The following is a 20,359-nucleotide window of genomic DNA, read 5'->3' as shown; positions in this document are numbered from 1 at the left end:
TCATCCACACTGTCAGGCTCACACAGCTGGGTCTCCGTGGTGACCAAGTGGGAGGGGCCTGGCTGAGGGCTCTCATCAGCAAGCTCTCCAACACCCTCAGCAAGCTCTTCAACACCCCCTCCTCCTCCTCCTCTGAGTCGTCCGACCCAACTGCCGAACCCACAGGCTGACCCTGAATCACAACACGTACACATTTGATAGCAGCCACCCTGTCTTTAGCTTTAGGGAGGACTGGTGGACCCCCCAAAAAATCTTCATGAAGCAGCAGAAAGGAGAATTGGGAGAGAGAGATAAAAAAAAGACTGTCGGGGGGGGGGGGGAAAGAGCAGATCAGAGAAAGTCTATTAAGCAACTCACCAAGCAAAAGAATAAACCTTCTAATAAGTAACAATTGGCTGCAGCCTGTGTAAGAGATTTGCTCTGCCTCTGTTCCTTTTGCTGACATCCGGCTCCTGTGACATTTATGTGTGGATTTTGCTTCTTGGAGTTCTGATTTCTGGAATGGCTGAGAACTGAAACCTTGGACTGACTCTGGATGACTCTTTGGCATGACTCTTTCCATTGACCAAGCAAATGTGTTCACTGTAAATTTTTCAGCCTCAAAATAAACTGATAATTGCCCAAGAAACTCTGTGTTTGTGTGCATGTGGGTTTGTGTGGAGATGGAAAGGCTTGCTCTCCCTCTGTTCCCTTTGTTGCTTTTAGCGGCATGGGTGACATCTGAGGAGAGAAGAGAAGAGAAGAGAAGAGAAGAGAAGAGAAGAGAAGAGAAGAGAAGAGAAGGAAGGAAGGAAGGAAGGAAGGAAGGAAGGAAGGAAGGAAGGAAGGAAGGAAGGAAGGAAGGAAGGAAGGAAGGAAGGAATCATTACCGGTTGAGCTCCGGATGGCCCCCGACCTTCGCTCCTTCCGACGGGATCTAAAAACCTATTTATTTGAACAAGCCAGCCTGGTCTGATGGGTTCGGGGTTTGGGTTTTAACATGGCTTTTAACTATTGTATTATATCGGGCATAATTATTAAATGTTTTTTAACTTTTGTACTTTGTATTCTGATATTTATTGCCCTGTACACCGCCCTGAGTCCTTCAGGAGAAGGGCGGTATAAAAATTTAATAAATAAAATAAATAAATAAATAAATAAATAAATAAATAAATAAATAAATAAATAAATAAATAAATAAATAAATAAATAAATAAATAAATAAAAGAGCTGGAAGTTGGAGGTCTTCTAGTCCAGCCCCTTGCTCAAGCAGGAGAACCTATACCATCTCAAACAAGTAACTGTGCAGTCTCTTCTTAAAAACCTCCAGTGATAGAGCACCCACGATTTCTGGGAGTAAGCTGTTCCACTGGTTATTTGTACTCACTGTTAAGGGATTGAAGCAGTCCAGAATCAATTCCCAGAGAGAGATCAAAATCAGGAGGGGCCAACTTGTCAATTACAAATACTTACCAAGTTCTCCATCTTTGCTTCTCCTATCACATGCAAAGATTGCAGCTCCAGGTCTCCGTCAACCCTAATTTCCCGCATGTTTTGAGGCGGCATTCTGTGTCCAAAGGTACAATATAGCTTCCTGTTCACCAGAATCTATCAGAGAGCAAAGCCAAGGGGTTCAAGTCTCATTTGGGATCATCCATTTTCTTTGGAGGAAAAACCTGTTTATTCTTGCCAGGAACACATCCCACCCGAAAGCTGAGCAAGTAGCGATAGAGGAGATCAAACAAGTCAAAATGTGTACATGTAAAAAGGGACAGGCCTTTATTTTACTAATAACCTTTTTTTCCCCTAGACCAAAATGTTTTCCCTTCAGCTACAGATCATCCTCATCCTCATCCTGCCCTGGTGGCACAATGGTTAGAATACATTGTTGATCCTAACTGGCTCAAGGTTGATTCAGCCTTCCATCCTTCTGAGGTCGATAAAAGGAGGACCCAGATTGTTGGGGGACAATATGCTGACTCTGTAGCCTGCTTAGAGAGGGCTATAAAGCAGTACAAAGTGGTACATAAGTCTAAGTGCTACTGGTATTGCAATTTGGTGACCGTTTGCAGTTACTACAATGATGAAATAGTAACTATGAGACCAATCCTGACATTTACAACCTTCAAAGTCTGATTATAAACACAGTATTGTTTGCACTTAGTGAACTACATCACTTAATCACATAACCTAAGTTGCTGGTCTCAGTTGTTGTTAAATGAGGACTACCTATACATCACTACATCACCTAGTACGGGTGTATTGTGACTATTCTTCTCATCTTTCCTATTACCTATTTCCTTATCTTTCTTCTGACTGTAACTTTGCTGTTTGTATCATGATTTAAGTTGATTGTTTTTACTCATATCCTTGTATGATTTATATTGATTGTTTATGTAGTATCCTATGACTATCGCTAAGTGTTGTATCTTATGATTTATGATGATTATATTTTATGGTTATGATCATGACTTATCACTTCTTGCTTATATGTACACTAAGAACTTATGCACCAGAGGCAAACTGTGTATCCAATCACACTTGATCAATATTTTTTATTCTATTCTATTCTATTCTATTCTATTCTATTCTATTCTATTCTATTCTATTCTATTCTATTCTATTCTATTCTATTCTATTCTATTCTATTCTATTCAATTCTATTCTATTCTATTCTATTCTATTCTATTCTACTCTACTCTACTCTACTCTACTCTACCCTACCCTACCCTACCCTACTCTACTCTACTCTACTCTACTCTGCATTCTATTCTATTCTATTCTATTCTATTCTATTCTATTCTATTCTATTCTATTCTATTCTATTCTATTCTATTCTATTCTATTCTATTCTATTCTATTCTATTCTATTCTACTCTACTCTACTCTGCATTCTATTCTATTCTATTCTATTCTATTCTATTCTATTCTATTCTATTCTATTCTATTCTATTCTATTCTATTCTACTCTACTCTACTCTACTCTACTCTACTCTACTCTACATTCTATTCTATTCTATTCTATTCTATTCTATTCTATTCTATTCTATTCTACTCTACTCTACTCTACTCTACTCTACTCTACTCTGCATTCTATTCTATTCTATTCTATTCTATTCTATTCTATTCTATTCTATTCTATTCTATTCTATTCTATTCTATTCTATTCTATTCTATTCTATTCTATTCTATTCCATTCTTAAATCCAACCTGGAAGATATGAAGTTGGGAAAGTCAGTGTTAAATACATTCATGGTCCATTACCGAGAAAGGGTGAATTCTGGGGGAGGGGGGATGAAGTGTCACCTAAAGTCCCAAAGGAGCCTCTATCATGTGTACCAACCTGGTATCCAGTGTTATTGACAATGAAGATGATTTCAAATTTCTCACCCTTTCGGAAGGGCATCTTGTGATGTTCTTCCTTTCCCCACTTCCCATCCCAAAATGTGTTGAGCACAGTTTTGTCAATATCAAACTGAGGACTGAAGTGGAAGGTAACGTCTGCCCCCTCGTGACGGCAACAGGCAAAGTACACACAAAATCTGGAGAAAAGAGGACAATTAAATAAGAGGTGGAGGAATCCCAGAGTGGAGTTCTGCTTTCCCCCACACCTCCGCCGCCACCCTTTTGCTTTGTGTTGAAGCTACCATCTGTAGAGTACTAGATTTTTGCTTGAAGAGAAGAGCCAAGTCTCTAGTCCTCATGACTTAGTTGTTGGAAGAAGCAGGAAGTGGAACTATCTGAAGAATTTAAGAAAGGCTTTAATCTTGGTAGAGAATTTGGGTTGTATAAACTGCCCCTAACAACATGATAATCTTATTACTTTTATTCTGGCTAAGGAAACACCTTGCTCTTCCTGTGAGCCCCAAAAAGAATGTTACCTTTTGACACGTTTGGGCACTGTGCCTTGCACATATATAGACATCCCAGTATGGAGTCCACCAGGGACAGAATGATGATAAGGGAGAGTCTGGAAGACAGAAAACGATCAATCAAAGAAATGACTTTACTGCAAAACACAACTTTGGCTTTCAAACCAGCCAACTGAAACTCATGCCTTGTATCAGCCTTTTCATAGAGCTTCAGGGTCAAACAAAGACCTCTAGAGAGGGCCTTTGCTAAGGATTAATCCACTCCAACATGGCAGGGGAAGGAAGGTGTGGAAGAAGCAGCAGAACTGCCACCACGGACTCATTCTGCTTCATGGATGTTCAGTGGATTGAGCCAGACTTGCAGGAGTCAGCCAGAGAACAATAGAAAGACAATATAAATAGTTTAAGAAATGACTTCAGATCTTCTTCTTCTACAGCAGATACCAACTTATTATCCCAAGAAGAAAATATACATGTAGCTCAGGGGTGAACGCTGGAGTCCTGGAACATTACAGAAGAGCCACTGCCAAGGCAATGGTGAGTTAAGAGGGGATTGAGCCCCACCCAAGAAAGTGACCTGAAAAGTGTCTGTTCCAACTCTATGATTCTGTTATTCTGAGTGGCAGAATCTGGGAATGGAGTTAAAAGAGGAATCAGCCCAGAATTGCTATGTAGCCATAAGCAGACTAAGTCCAAACCCTTTTAAATTCTGTTGAACTTTATCTAACCCCAAGCAGGTGGGGACTGTTGGCTGAGAATATTCCTGTGCGTAGGCATGAATTTAAATCAGTTTAACTGATTTTTTTTACATGTGACCCTGATCTTTCACACCTGAAATAGAATTAGTTCTATTCTGATATGATAACCATCACTAATTATAATTCTGTGATTGCTGCCATCTTCAATTTTATATTTTATTATTTATTTATTTATTTATTTATTTATTTATTTATTTATTTATTTATTTATTTATTTATTTATTTATTTATTTATTTATTTATTTATTATGGGACTTATATGCCGCCCTATCTCCCAGAGGACTCAGGGCGGCTAACAGCAATAAAAAAACAACAGTACAAAAGTTAAGAAAAAAATTAAATAACAGCCCCAAATATTAATTACACAGTTAAAAATTAAAACTTTTAAAAACCCATCATCAATCCAGGTCAGCCTGATAGAAAAGGAACGTTTTGAGGTCGCGGCGAAAGGACCGGAGGTCCAGGGCCATCCGAAGCTCAAGGGGGAGTTGATTCCAAATTTCATATTAATCTGTCCTTCCCCAGATAGAAATGTGCTGTTAACATGGTCTCATTCCTTTCACGTTCAAACCAAATAACTAAAAAAACAGTGACACGCACGTGACAGTATCACATAAATTATGAAATTAGTTCCTTGCGGACACAATTCACCGCAGCTTAGCAGACACCCTCATGCACGTTAAATGCCTTGCCATTTTTCCCATAGTAGAGATCTAAATCCTTCATTAAATTCCTTCTTTGCCTTCATTTGCGAGATATAAATCCACCCCATTTGTTGCTCAGTCCCCAGGGGGAACCTTGACCCCAATATGGCTGCTGGATCTATTTTTGAGGGGTCAGATATTGGGGAAAAATGTAAAAACTGGCCAAATATTTTAGTTCTTTCTGTTAGCATTCAGGCTGCTCTCTCCCTTCCTATTGTGATGATGCTCTGGAGATGCTTCAAGTTTTTTTATTTTTTATTTTTATTTTTTTTAATCCCATTTATATCCCGCCCTTCTCCGAAGACTCAGGGCGGCTTACAAGCTTAGCAGTAGCCTTCATTCTATGTCTATGCCTGCTTATTAGGGCTTTCACACACACCCCAAGCGGCATTATTACAAAGTCAGCTTATTGCCCCCAACAATCTGGGTCCTCATTTTACCTACCTGGGAAGGATGGAAGGCTGAGTCAACCTTGAGCCTGGTGGGACTCGAACCTGCACTAATTGCAGGCAGCTGGTGTTACTTAAGGAGGCATTAGCCCACTGCTCCACCAAGGCAGATAAGGAAGATAAGAGGGGTTCAGATGGAAGAAGAGTGTGAAAGAAAAGAACTTCCAAAATTAAACAACGGCTACTTACCTTTTTCCCCTTTTCATCATTTCCATTCTAAAGTGGAAGCAAAAAGATACCTTTATGATTATTTATTTATTTATGTATTTATTTATTTATTTATTTATAATGAGACTTGTATGCCGCCCTATCTCCCGAAGGACTCAGGGCGGTTAACAACAATAAAATACAAATAAATACAAATATTTTTTTTAAAAAAAGAATCAATTTGTGTCAAAGTCCCACTAAAACCAATAATAACATTTAGAATCATAATTAAAAACCCCATTATCATCAGTCCAGGTCAGCCTGTTGGAAAAGATATGTCTTAAGGCCCAATACTCTCTCTCTCTCTTTGCTCAGCTGGCTCTGCCTGACGTCCAGCCAAATGCCACCTTCCAGTCTCTTTCTCTCTTCTTTCCCATCAACTTCCTCCTCCCTTTTCTTCCCTCCTCAGAGCCACGCGCCACCGCCAGACCCACAGCAGCTGCCGGAACCAGTGGCGTAGCGTGGGGGGTGCAGGGGGGGCCGGCCGCACCGGGCGCAACATTTGGGGGGCGCGCTCGCACTGAGCTGCTCAGGGAGCCCCAAGGGCTGCACAGAGTCGGCTTGGCTCCGCTCTCGAGCTGCTCTTTCTTGCAAAGCGAAATGAGTCCGGCAGGTGAGATGGGCGGCCACATAAACTGAATAAAATAAATAGAAGCGGCCAACTCTCCGCCCAGGCTCAGGCCAACCGCAAGCGCCCCGCAGGCGCCCTGGCAGGTTTGGCCGAGCGAAGACGGACCCGCTGGCCGGCCTAGCTTCGTGCGCATGCGTGGCTTTATTTAGCGGGGCTCACGTGCGAGCTTGAATGCAGCGGCTCTTGCAGGTCGGAGCCCCGCCCAGCCGCCCTCGAGAGGGACCTGGAAGCATCCCGCATGCGCGCGACTCTTCTTGGAAAGTCTACGCCGCTGCGGGGCGCGTCTTTTCAGCAGTGCCGTGACGTCACCGCCCGCCCGCCCCTCTATTTCCGCTTCCGGTTGCCTTGCCCCGGGTGCTGACAACCCACGCTACGCCACTGGCCGGAACTCCTCATTTCTCTGCTGGATCAGCAGGGCTCCCGCAAAACCTCTCAGCTGACCCCATTCTCACCCCAGCTCTGCTACATGCATATTTCTTTAGTTAATCCATTCCTTTAAGAGATGACCACACATCTTAAGGTAAGAGACACGTTCTTTGAGGAATTCTCAAATCTCGGACTTCTGCTTTATTCATCTCTGTCTGTTGGAACCATGACATTTTCTTCTAAGTCAGCAGCCCCCAAACTTTTCTTTGAACGCCATGGACCGGTTCCATGGAGAGTGGTTTTTTTTCATGGACTGGGGTGTGTGTGGTTTTGCACACTGCCTGCATCCTGTGTGTGTACAAATGGGGTTTTGCTTGCTGGTGTGGACCAGTTCTTGGCAATCCACAGTCTGCAGACTCGGGGTTGGGACCCCTGCTCTAAGCCACAGGGAAGACCTATGAATTTAGAATTCCTAAATTTTAACAGTATTCATAATGACTGTTGTTGTTGCTAGTTGTGAAGTCGTGTCTGACCCATTGCGACCCTATGGACAATGTTCCTCCAGGCCTTCCTGTCCTCTACCATCTTCTGGAGTCCATTTAGGCTCATGCCTACTGCTTCAGTGACTCCATCCAGCACCTCATTCTCTGTGGTCCCCTTCTTCTCTTGCCCTCAATCTTTCCCAGCATTAGGCTCTTCTCCAGTGAGTCCTTCCTTCTCATTAGGTGGCCAAAGTATTTGAGTTTCAACTTTAGGATCTGGCCTTCTAAAGAGCAGTCAGGATTGATCTCCTCTAGGACTAACTGGCTTGAAAGCCTTGCAGTCCAAGACTCATAAAGATGCTCTCCTTTAAATATTCCCAAGAGTTTTTAATTTCTTGGTGGAATTCTTCCTGAAATGTCTGTTAATCCTTGGGGGAGTGGGGGGACTGAGTCTCAAAAGAGCTATTGTGGTCACATCTAAGAAGGATAACATGGAAAACATAGAAGAAATGAGACAAGTTAAGTGCTTATCTACTTACTGTCAGTTTAGACAGATCTTCGCCAACCTCAGCTTTCTTGCTAATAGCTGTTATCTTTTTTCTGATTAACTACAAGGAAGAAGAATTTTTTTTCCAAGAAGAACAAAGTCAAACTGGGTTTCCAAACATGTTCAGATAAAATTAATCTGGGAAGGGAAATGAAGAAAGAACTCTTACTAGCAAAATTGCATCCGACAGAAAGACCATTTGAGCCAACAATTTACCATTTTGCAGAGAGGAAAAAGTACAAGCAGAGAAAAGTAACTTTGGAGAAACCCTCCCCATCCCAAAAGTGTCCCTTGGGCACAATTCCAAAAATACAGCTTTCTCTGTTTGCTACTCAGTCCCCAGAGGGACCATCACTCCAGTTTGGAGTCAGTGTTGTTTTAAGGAGTATAGTAGGTATTTGAAGCTGTTTTAAAAGGGAGAGTCGAAACAGGTGCAATGCTTTGGCCCTGCCTGCTCTGTTTCTGTTCTGTGGTTCTCTGAAGATGCTTTTAGGAGGTGTGGAATAACAAAAGGGATGGTTTATTGCATGCAAGAAGAATATTATTCAAACAAAGCACCGAATGTGAACAAAATCTACTTACCATTAAGTCAGGAATATTATTTTGATCTTTATCCATATCCTATAACACAAACAAAAGGTGTTACTTTCATTCTGAAAAGATAGCAACTTAAATCATTAGATGAGTTAAGACAAGAAAAAATAAGTTACTCTTGGTTTCAATATACCCAATTGAAAGCTAGGTGGAAGTTAGATCAAAAGGTTGGCATCACAATTACAGATCAAAATTTAGTAAAACAAATTAGAGACTTAAATTGTGCACATATAAAGAGGATATATAATGTTTTAATTGAATTGGACTCGGAAACGGAATTAGTTAATGATTGTATGATAAAGTGGGCACAAAATATTCAGGAACCAATTCCATTGGATACTTGGGAGGTAATTTGGGTCAGAAATGTTAAATTTACTCAGGCTCAAAGCTTAAGAGAAAATTTTTATAAAATGTTTTATAGATGGCATTTGGATCCCAAGAAGTTGTCTAATATGTATCCTAACTTGCAGTCTAAATGTTGGAGATGTGGTAGTTTAGAAGCCACCTATTTTCATATGTGGTGGACTTGTAGAAATATAAAAGTTTTTTTGGATTAAAATTTGGTGGAACATTCAAAAGATTTTTAAGAGGAAGATAAAGTTTTCTCTGCAATTGTTTCTATTGGGTATTGTTGTAGATTGTGATGTTAAAGAAACTAACTTGATGTTGAATATGATAACAGCAGCACGGTTACTGGTGGGACAATATTGGAAGAAAGATAGTTTGCCTACTATAGAAGAATGGGTGTTTAAAGTTTCGAATCTTGCAGAAATGTCTAAGATTTCTGCTTATTTGAAAGATCATTAACAGGAAAGATATATTTCAGTTTGGAGGAGATGGATAGATTATATTCAGAATAAATATAGGACTAAAAAGTTCCATTTAGCTTATGGGTAGATTTTAGAAGGATATTGTTATCTTAGTGTTAGTACTTTGTATGTATCTATGTTAAAGGGGAGTTAAAGCACATTATGAATTTGGTTAATTGTATATTATGGATAATTCTTATTTAGAATATTATTATTATAACTATAATCCTGTATTTAGCTCTGGGAAGTGGGGGGGGAAGTGGGGTGGTTTGGGCTGGGGGGGATTTGGGGATATATTGTAAAATCTTGTTTCTGTAAAACTCTTTAATAAAAAAAAGATAGCACACGTGATTTCTCCAACTGTGCCATCACTACAATCTTTGATATCATATATGTGAAACACTTCATTCTACAGAGCAGATATGCGCATTTCTTATCAGAAGTGGGACAGATAGGATGGAAAAGGTACCCCTGGATGAACTGAAACACTTCGTTTCATTCTCTTTTCAATATTCTACCAGTTTCACACAACCAAAATCTGCCTGGAGAATTCAGTGGAGTAATGCATGTATTCAATTTCTGTTTCAAAAAATAATATGCTTGCTGACAAAAAAAAAGATGGGTTAATAGATTGGGCAGTTGGGGCTCAAGCTGTTTGGGAACTAGCATTAAATCTCTTCATTCCATATTTGTAGCCCTCCACTTACAACTGGTCACTTAGCAACCATCGGAAGTTATGACAGACCTCCATGCAGGTACTTATGACCTGGTTCAAGAATTATAATGGGTGATTCCCCTTGCAATAAGAACCCCATATGTCAGGAAATTGGTAACCAACTCAAATTTATGACTGTTTGCAGCATCCCACAGACCCCATTAACAACCACCAGAGTTTGCTTAAAGGCCACCACAAAAAATGTCATAAAATTGGGTTGGCCACTTTCTAAACTTGGATAGTTTTAACCTTAAAGGTAAAGGTTCCCCCGCACATGTGTGCTAGTCGTTTCCGACTCTAGGGGCCGGTGCTCATCTCCGTTTCAAAGCCAAAGAGCCAGCGCTTGTCCAAGGATGTCTCTGCGGTCATGTGGCCGGCATGACTAGATGCCAAAGGCGCACAGAACGCTGTTACCTTCCCACCATAGTGGTCCCTATTTTTCTACTTGCATTTTTACCTGCTTTCGAACTGCTAGGTTGGCAGAAGCTGGGATGAGTAACAGGCGCTCACTCTGCTATGCGGCACTCGGGATTCAACCCACCAAACTGCCGACCTTCTGATCGACAAGCTCAGCGTCCTAACCCACTGAGCCACCGCGTTCCTCGTTTTAACCTTAGTGTATTTTAATTTACCATATTGTGGAATTGCAGACTATTTGATCACTTTTCTATTTAATATATAAAGGCAATGAGAAGAAAAAAGCATACCTTAAAAATAGTTTTTCCCCCTCCCAATTTTACTTCTTCTTTAACCTCTTCATATTACCATTCAGTGTTTGGTCCCATTCTACCTTTTTCCACTTTTCTTTCTTCTGCATAGTTCTTCTGCAATGTTAAGCAGGCTAATTTTGTATACCTTCCATTCATCTCAAAGATGCTTTTCCACGAGGCAACTGGACTTTCTTGTTTTTCTTTGAAGACATTTCGCTTCTCATCCAAGAAGCTTCTTCAGCTCTCATCCAAGCTTCACCGTTCATCCTTCTCTTCATTAAACTAGACATAACCAATTCCAGCAACCGTTCCTTATATGTTTTAGCCTCCAGTCCCCCAATCATCTTTGTTGCTCTTCTCTGTACTCTTTCTAGAGTCTCGACATCTTTTTTACATCTACTTTCTGTCTGTTGCTTCTTGTCTTGCCTTCAGGCGCTTTGGAGAATAGCTTGACTCCCTCTTCTTTGTGGCAGCCCCTGAGATATTGGAATACTGCTATCATGTCCCTCCTCGTCCTTCTGTTAATCAGACTAGACATACCCAATTCCAGCAACCGTTCCCTATGTTTCAGCCTCCAGTCCCCCAATCATCTTTGTTGCTCTTCTCTGTACTCTTTGTAGAGTCTCAGCATCTATCTCAACATCTCAATATCGCTCAGGAAAAAGGCAGATGATAAACAAAAAGCTACTTACCATTAATTTAACAATTTCCTCTGTTTTCAAAGCATTCTACAAGGGAAAGAAGTACATCAAATTCCATTCTGACCTGAAGACATGCAGAACCTCTCTATCCCTGCCACCACTACCATCTTAGATATCATTTACATGCTGCTTCCCTCCACCTAGGAAACATATATTTCTTATCACAACATGGAGTGCTTAGTTTAAAAAAACCAAATTTGAATTAACAGTGTTCAGTGTCTTCTTTTTCTTTCTCTTTTCAACATCTGCAGAATCAAAATGTAGCCTTGGTGGAGCAGTGGGCTAATGCCTCCTTAAGTAACACCAGCTGCCTGCAATTAGTGCAGGTTCGAGTCCCACCAGGCTCAAGGTTGACTCAGCCTTCCATCCTTCCGAGGTAGGTAAAATGAGGACCCAGATTGTTGGGGGCAATTAAGCTGGGGGGGAGGCGAAAGCCCTAATAAGCAGGCATATACATAGAATGAAGGCTATTGCTAAGCACATTGATTTGTGCTTCTTAGATTGTAAGCCGCCCTGAGTCTTCGGAGAAGGGCGGGATATAAATGGGATTAAAATAAAAAAATAAAATAAATAAAAAATATGTACTGAGAAATGTGAAAAATAATGGCAGTGGTTTGCTCTCCCAAGCTTGTTTCAATATAATTTCTGAATGTTTCATTACCAAACTAGCTAACATCATAGAGCAGGTTTTTCTTGTCCTATTCTCCTTAGATTACAAATGCCTTGTGCACCAGTGTGGTCAGTTGGTTGTGTGGTTGTTTGTTTGTTAGGAGCTATATTTAAACTCTGAGCAGCTGATTGGTTCTCTTGGCAGTTCAAATGGTCTGGTTTCTTACATATTCATATGCTGGATCTAGATCAATATCGATCAAAGACAAAATACAGAAGGAAGACAACAACAACATAATATACAAAATCATTTGCAACAATGGTGACCAATTCTATGTGGGAAGGCAATTGAAAACACGGATTCATGAGCATCAACTAGCAGTTAAACAGCATGACCAAAAATCCCTGATCTCAAACCATATTGATAATAAACAACACCACTTCGATTGGGAAGGAATAAAAATCATCGGGCATGCCGACACCCACCATACACATGAATTTATCAAGGCCTGGTATTCTACCAAAGGAACAATGAACAAGCATATTGATCTAGATCCAGCATATGAATATGTAAGAAACCAGACCATTTGAATGACTAATCAACAAGAGAACCAATCAGCTGCTCAGGATTCAAATATAGCTCCATACGAACAACCAATCGCATGACCAACTGACCTTATGGGCACACAACACATTTATAAGCTAAGGAGAATAGGACAAGAAAATCCTGCTGCTGATGTTAGCTAGTTTGGCAATGAAATGTTCAGAAACTATATTGAAACAAGCTTGGAGAGCAAAGCACTGCCAAAATCTAAAACCTACAAGCTACAAGTATTTTCTCTATATCTATATACATAAAACATCCTTATAGTAGAATGCTGGCTTTTTATTCTGCTTTGTGTAGCCTCCCCAATGTTCTACATCCTTTGCCTCTCCCTCCTCTAAGTGCAAATGTGCTATTGAAATCTTACAATCACATCTCATTTCTTCTTCCAGCTGCTACAAGAACATCAGTTCAGATTCAGAGTATTTTCTGGTCAGAAATAGGTTCAAAAAAGATTTAGGTCATCCTGACTCCTAAAACCCTTATTTAAGTACTCAACACACCACCACCCACCTGACGAATTTTGAGGATGGGTGGAAGTGTGCAGTGTCTTTTTAAGAATCAGTGGCTTTCATCATAAAATAAGGTAACTGTCCTCCTAAATATATAACTTGGGTATATCTCAGTGCTTTTTATATAACTCCTAAATTTTTGTGAGTGTGGGGTGGAATCTGAAAAGGGCTGTGTCAACTCTACAAATGAGCATGGCTGCAATCATGATTTCTTCTCATTCTCAGTTGCCAAATAGAACGGAGGGAGGGGGGTTGCTCAGGTGCTTAGTTAGTCATAAAAATCTTTGGTCCCATGGGAACCAAGGTCATTGGCTGCCTAGAGACTGGGTGTTGCATCAAAAGCCTGCCAAATAATCATATTGGGAATGTAGTTGCTTGCATAGTAAATTGGGTGGGATGTTTGGCTTTGTATTGGGAAATTGTTACTTGTGTATCCGGACTTGGTTTCACCTTTGACTGTGCCAATACTTTGTAACTAATAAGCATGTTCTTTTGAGGAATTTGTAAGACTTGGGAGTTCTGCTTTATTCGTCTCTGATGTCGGAAGCATGACAGGTTGCTTGATCACGCGCAAGAAAGATATTTCACAAGCAAAGGGAGAAGATGGTGAAAGGGCTACTTACAATTATTTCCAACATATGTTCCTCACTCAGTTTATTCTACAATGGAAACAAAGGACATGAGCTCTATTCTCACACGAGAACATACACGATTTCCCCAGAGATGCTATCTCTGCCACTTCATATATCATAAAAATGAATTTCTTCATTCTTCAGATAGCAAACATACATTACTTATTACAGCAGGAAGTGATCTGGGATCAAAAAAAAGACACTGACGATCCTACATACATAACAAACATGGATTAACAGCATCCTGAGGCCCTTTATTCTTCTCTTTCTCTTTTCAGTCTGCTTCTACATTCACACAACTACAATATGTACAGAGAAATAGTCCTCACAGGGACATCCATGTCAAAGATCAACATTTTTTGTAGATTGTGATGTTAAAGAAACTAATTTGATGTTGAATATGATAACAGCAGCACGGTTACTGGTGGGACAATACTGGAAGAAGGATAGTTTGCCTACTATAGAAGAATGGGTGTTTAAAGTTTCGAATCTTGCAGAAATGTCTAAGATTTCTGCTTATTTGAAGGATCATTCACAAGAAAGATATATTTCAGTTTGGAGGAGATGGATAGATTATATTCAGAACAAATATGGGACTAAAAAGTTCCACTTAGCTTATGAGTAGATTTTAGTGGGATATTGTTATTGGTACTTTGTTTGTAGTTATGTTAAAGGGGAGTTAAAGCACATTATGAATTTGGTTAATTGTATATTATGCATAATTTTTATTTAGAATATGATTATTATAACTATAATCCTGTATTTAGCTCTGGGAAGTGGGGGGGGAAGTGGGCGGGTTTGGGGTGGGGGGGATTTGGGGATATATTGTAAAATTTTGTTTTTGTAAAACTCTTTAATAAAAAAAATCAACATTTTTTTTATTTAGCACTCAGTCCCAGGAGAAACATCTGTCCAATCAAGCTGGTGGGTTTTATTTTTTGTCTCGAAGGGGGGGTAAATTGGTTGCTTTAAGCTGCTTGAAATAAAAAAAATGTAAAGGTGCTCATTCAGATGCAAGAAGAAATTAAAGAAAGAAATGGAAGAAGGTAAATCAGAGCTACCTACCCCCAATTCATCCAGAAGGCCTTGTCTGACGAATGCCTTCTACCAAGGAAACGAAGGGGGATCAGTTCCATTCTGATAAGGTAACTATCAATAACTATATCATCACAGATAACTCCAATACTTCAATATCAATTTCATCTATATCTTTCATTCTCCAGGTAGGAACTGTGCACAAACGGAATGATAAAGCTTAAAAGACTCATGAATTAATAGCATTCTGAGACTTGTTGTTACTGTGAGCAAAATGGTTTTGTGATTTTTTTTCCTTAAAAGACACATTATTGTGCAGCCATTCTAAAGGTTTCCTGACATTCTCTTTTAAGCCCTTTTCCCTGAGCCACAGGGAAAGCCTGTAAAGCTGGATTCTTTCAATTGTCAAAAGGATGCTCTCTTTCAAAAGTTCCCAAGAGCTTATAGCTTCCTAATGGAAGTCTTCCTGAATTGTCTGGAGATCCTTTGGTGGGAGTGAGGCTCAAGAGGTCTGATCAAATTATACTTAAGAAGGATAACGTAGAAGACATAGAAGAAATGAGAAAGCTTAAGTGTGTGTCTACTTACTATCATTTTATATATCAGTTGATCACCATAGGATATTCTCTTAAAAATACTGACCATCTTCTGTACGAGATCCTACAGTAAAGGACAAATACCATTATTCGCTTTCATGGATTCTTTCATAACTACATTGTACCAGTGCATAACATAAATATCCAGATGGGCCTTGCCTGGTCCACTGCATTCCATTAAAATAAACTGGTGAGGATATTATAGACCACAGGGAGGGTCTCCTCAGGGTGCCGCCGGTTAAAGATTGCCGGTGGGTAACACCCAGGGGTAGGGCCTTCTCAGTGGGTGCACCTGCCCTGTGGAACCAGCTGCCTGCGGAGCTTAGGACTGCCCTCACCCTCCGTTCTTTCCGCCGGGACCTGAAGACCTGGCTCTTCGAGCTCTCGGGCCCAGGCTGAGAATATTTTTATCTAGATATTTTATCTAGATATTTGTATCTAGTTTTTTATGTATTGCCCTGTTCACCGCCCTGAGTCCCTAGGGAGAAGGGCGGTATATAAATTAAATTAATAATAATAATAATAATAATAATAATAATAATATTTTTGATTGTAATTTTAACTGGGTTTTAATTTTCTCAGGGTTCTATTTAATCTTTTTAAATTTGTTTTAACGTTTGTATCGACTGTTTTTTAAATGCCCTGTAAACCGCCCTGAGTCCTTCGGGAAAGGGCGGTGTATAAATCTAAATAAAATAAATAAATAAATAAATATAATAATAATAATAATAATAATAATAATAATAATAATAATAATAATAATAATAAGAAGAAGAAGAAGAAGAAGAAGAAGAAGAAGAAGAAGAAGAAGAAGAAGAAGAAGAAGAAGAAGAAGAAGAAGTTGGAAGGGACCTTGGAGGTCATCTAGTCCAACCTCCTGCTCAGGCAGGAAACCCTATACCATTTCAGACAAATGGCTGGCCAGTCTCTTCTTAAAAATTTCCAGTGTTGGAGCATTCACCACTTCTGGAGGCAGGTTGTTCCACTGGTTAGTGTGTTCTAACTGTCAGGAAGTTTCTCCTTAGTTCTAGGTTGCTTCTCTCCTTGACTAGTTTCCATCCGTTGCTTCTTGTCCTGCTTTCAGGTGCTTTGGAGAATAGCTTAACTCCCTCTTCTTTGTGGTAGCCGCTGAGATATTGGAACACTGCTATCATGTCACCCCTCACTCTTCTCTTCGTTAAACTACACATACCCAATTCCAGCAACCGTTCCCTATATGTTTTAGCCTCCAGCCCCCTAATCATCTTTGTTGCTCTTCTCTGCACTCTTTCCAGAGTCTCAACATCTTTTTTACATTGTGGTGACCAAAACTGGATGCTGTATTCCAGGTGTGGCCTTACCTTATTGATGTGAATGGCCTCACATCATCACAGAACGTACATAAGGCCACATCAATCCTTTGAGGCAACCAAGGTCAAGGGAAGCCATTGCAGGAATTCCAGGAATGCTACTATATTGTTGCCAGATTTAGTAGCAGAAACTTGAAAACCCATCCAAAGCTTCATTACTCCTTTTTAGTGACAACAAGTCATGTTGGGGCTAGTCTGACTGTCTTTCTCATCCCTTATACAGAGATGAATAAATCCGGATGGCCCCCGACCTCCGCACCTTCCGGCGAGATTTAAAAACTTACCTGTTCCAGCAGTCCGGCCTGACCTGATAGCTCTTGGGGTCTCAGTTGTTTTTACTATTGTTTTTCACTATTGTTCAATCTGTATACCTACCTTACTCTGTACACCGCCCCGAGTCCCTCGGGAGAAGGGCGGTATATAAGAACAAACAAATAAATAAATAAATAAATAAATAAATAAATAAATAAATAAATAAATAAATAAAATAAATGAATGACCATTTTCTTCTCCTTCCCTCTTTGCAAGGCCAGAACTGAATTTCTCCCAAAGCCATATCCCAACCTAATATTAAACCCTCTTTTTACCATTCAGTCTTCAATTTAAGTGCAATTCAGACCTCATAGTTGAAATGAAACTATTTGGCATTTTTCAGAGAGAAGAACCACAAGCAGAGAAAAGGAAATTTACAGGGACTCTTTGCATGCCAAACATTTACCCCTGGGATGGTTTCCAAAGGGTCTTAACCATACATATAACAAAATAAAATGGGGATAGGGTTAGGAGCCAGAGTTATATGGTTATGACAGCTATAATTTATAATAACTCAGTAAGTGTTTCCCAACTTTGACAATTTCATGATATATGAATGTCAACTCCCCAAATTCCCTAGCCACATGCTGGTTGGAGATTTCTGGGAATTGAAGTCCACACATCTTAAACTTGAATCACTGACCTAGAGAAGGATCTTGACAGACTTGAAAATTGGGCGCCATCTAACAAAATGAAATTCAATGGTGAAAAAAGTAAGGCTTTACATTTAGGCAAGGAAAACTAAATGCACAGGTATAGTATAGGTGGTACCTTGCTCGATAGTAGTAACTGTGAGAGGGATCTCGGAGTCCTAGTAGACAATCACTTCAATACGAGCCAGCAGTGTGCTGCAGCTGCCAAAAAAGCCAACACAGTGCTAGGCTGCATTAACAGAGGGATAGAATCAAGATCACCTGAAGTACTAATACCACTTTACAATGCCTTGGTAAGGCCACACTTGGAATACTGCATCCAGTTTTGGTCACCAAAAGATGTTGAGACTCTAGAAAGAGTACAGAGAAGAGCAACAAAGATGATTAAGGGATTGAAGGCTAAAACATATAAGGAACGGTTGCTGGAATTGGGTATGTGTAGTTTAATGAAGAGAAGGGTGAGGGGTGACATGATAGCAGTGTTCCAATATCTCAGGGGTTGCCCCAAAGAAGAGGGAGTCAAGCTATTCTCCAAAGCACTTGAAGGCAGGACAAGAAGCAATGGATGGAAACTAATCAAAAAGAGAAGCAGCCTAGAATAAAGGAGAAATTTCTTGACAGTTAGAACAATTAATCAGTGGAACTACCTGCCTCCAGAAGCTGTGAATGCTCCAACATTGGAAGTATTTAAGAAGAGATAGGACAACCATTTGTCTGAAATGATATAGGTTTTCCTGCCTAAGCAGTGGGTTGGACTAGAAGACCTCCAAGGTCACTTCCAACTCTATGATTATGATTTGCTGCCTGACTTCCAGAGTATCTGGGAAAGTTGGTGTCTCAGGGCCTGGTATGTCTATCCTAATTTATGGGATGTGTTATTCAGATGATGGATTTCAAGATAGTTTCTAGGTTAAAGATCCTGGGTGGAGTCCTTGATGCCCTCTGAGCTTGGTTGCTTCCTTGCAGACTTTTCAACACCCTGATAGACAATATCACCAGTGTGTGAGGCTGTGCTCATAGATAAATATCCACCTGCCCTGTCAAAATTTCAGCCAATCCCCACAAACAAAATTACCACTGCAAACAGCATGGTGTGAAAAAAAGAGCTAAACCAACTAAAGCCTGAGTTAAACCAAATCAACCAGAGTTGACTAAAAATAGTGGTGATGCAAAAAATGATGTTCTCAGAAAGAAGCTGAAATTACTTTCTCACGACACCACTCACAACAGCTGCAGGATGACACCATCATACCTACATCCTTGCTTGTCCCCACCCCCACCTTCCTTGCAGGAAAACTCATGGCTCTTCCTTTTGTACTCTTTATACCAGGAGTCCCCAAACCTTTCAGTTCATCAACCCCTTCATGAAGTTTCAGATTGTTCACTGAGCCTGAAAAATTCATTAAATCTGCATAATTTAATAAAGATTCGAGGTAGTCCTCATGTTATAACTGTTTAAGGTAAAGGTAAAGGTTCCCCCGCACGTGCGTGCTAGTCGTTTCCGACTCTAGGGGCCGGTGCTCATCTCCGTTTCAAAGCCGAAGAGCCAGCGCTTGTCCGAGGACGTCTCCGTGGTCACGTGGCCGGCATGACTAGATGCCAAAGGCGCACGGAACGCTGTTACCTTCCCACCGTAGAGGTCCCTATTTTTCTACTTGCAGCATTTTTACGTGCTTTTGAACTGCTAGGTTGGCAGAAGCTGGGATGAGTAACAGGCACTCACTCTGCTACACGGCACTCGGGATTCGACCTGCCAAACTGCCGACCATCTGATCGACAAGCTCAGCGTCCTAACCCACTGAGCCACCACGTCCCTTATAACTGTTTACTAAGTGACTATTGAGTGCCATTACAATGACTCCTCAGAATTCTGGCCCTCACAGCATCCCTGCAGCCACAGGATTATGATTTCCAATATTCCCTGCTGACTTCCCATAAGCAAAGTCATTGGGGAAACTGGTAGGAAATCAGAAGTCACAGTCACATGAGGTCCTTCCTTAATGACCTGTCTTTACCCAAGAACCACAGCCAGAATTGCTGGAATTGCTGTCGCTAAGTGACATGACCACGTGACATGCTTTATGACTGTGTTGCTTAGCAACAGTTTTCCAATTATTCTCATAATCCAAGGACTATCTGCACTTTAAGCAATAGTACTATGAATAAGAACACAAATAACAATAATGGGTAATCCCATTAACCCTTCCTTACTTTAGAGCAGACATGTCAAACACAAGGCCCGGGGGCCAGATCCGGCCCGCAAAGTGGTTTCATGTGGCCCCCGAAGCCATCCTGGAAACAGTGAGGGAACGGTCCCCACTGCCTTGGCCCTGGTCCAGAGACCCTCCTTCTGCCAGAGACCCTCAGATCTGTCCCCCTCCTTCCCAGGCCCCCATAGGCGCCCTTGATGCCAATGATGTAGAGCTGGCCATGCCCACCCATTAGGCCATACGCACTCCAGCTGCGCCCACCCAGTAGGCTGCACCCACCCAGGCCACACCCACCTGGCCTCCTGAGGGCAACCACAATGCTG

General features: G+C 40.7%; 1 protein-coding gene across 1 annotated transcript in view; it reads right to left on the bottom strand.

Annotated features, from left to right (window-relative positions):
- Nucleotides 1–20,359, bottom strand: part of LOC310641111 (galectin-6-like) — a 34,382-nt gene that overhangs the window by 13,757 nt on the left and 266 nt on the right. The window contains exons 2-11 of the mRNA XM_083363876.1: nt 15,505–15,576; nt 14,947–14,985; nt 13,873–13,908; nt 11,516–11,551; nt 8,578–8,616; nt 7,988–8,056; nt 5,952–5,978; nt 3,861–3,949; nt 3,323–3,521; nt 1,453–1,587 (exon numbers count right to left, since the gene is read on the bottom strand). Of these exons, the coding sequence (XP_083220002.1) occupies nt 1,453–1,587; nt 3,323–3,521; nt 3,861–3,949; nt 5,952–5,978; nt 7,988–8,056; nt 8,578–8,616; nt 11,516–11,551; nt 13,873–13,908; nt 14,947–14,985; nt 15,505–15,576 (741 nt within the window). The remainder of the gene's footprint in view (nt 1–1,452; nt 1,588–3,322; nt 3,522–3,860; nt 3,950–5,951; nt 5,979–7,987; nt 8,057–8,577; nt 8,617–11,515; nt 11,552–13,872; nt 13,909–14,946; nt 14,986–15,504; nt 15,577–20,359) is intronic.

This window comes from Vipera ursinii (assembly GCF_947247035.1).
Source record: "Vipera ursinii genome assembly, chromosome: 1".
In the NCBI taxonomy this organism is placed as follows: domain Eukaryota; kingdom Metazoa; phylum Chordata; class Lepidosauria; order Squamata; family Viperidae; genus Vipera; species Vipera ursinii.
This window is presented reverse-complemented; position numbering and strand designations above follow the sequence as displayed.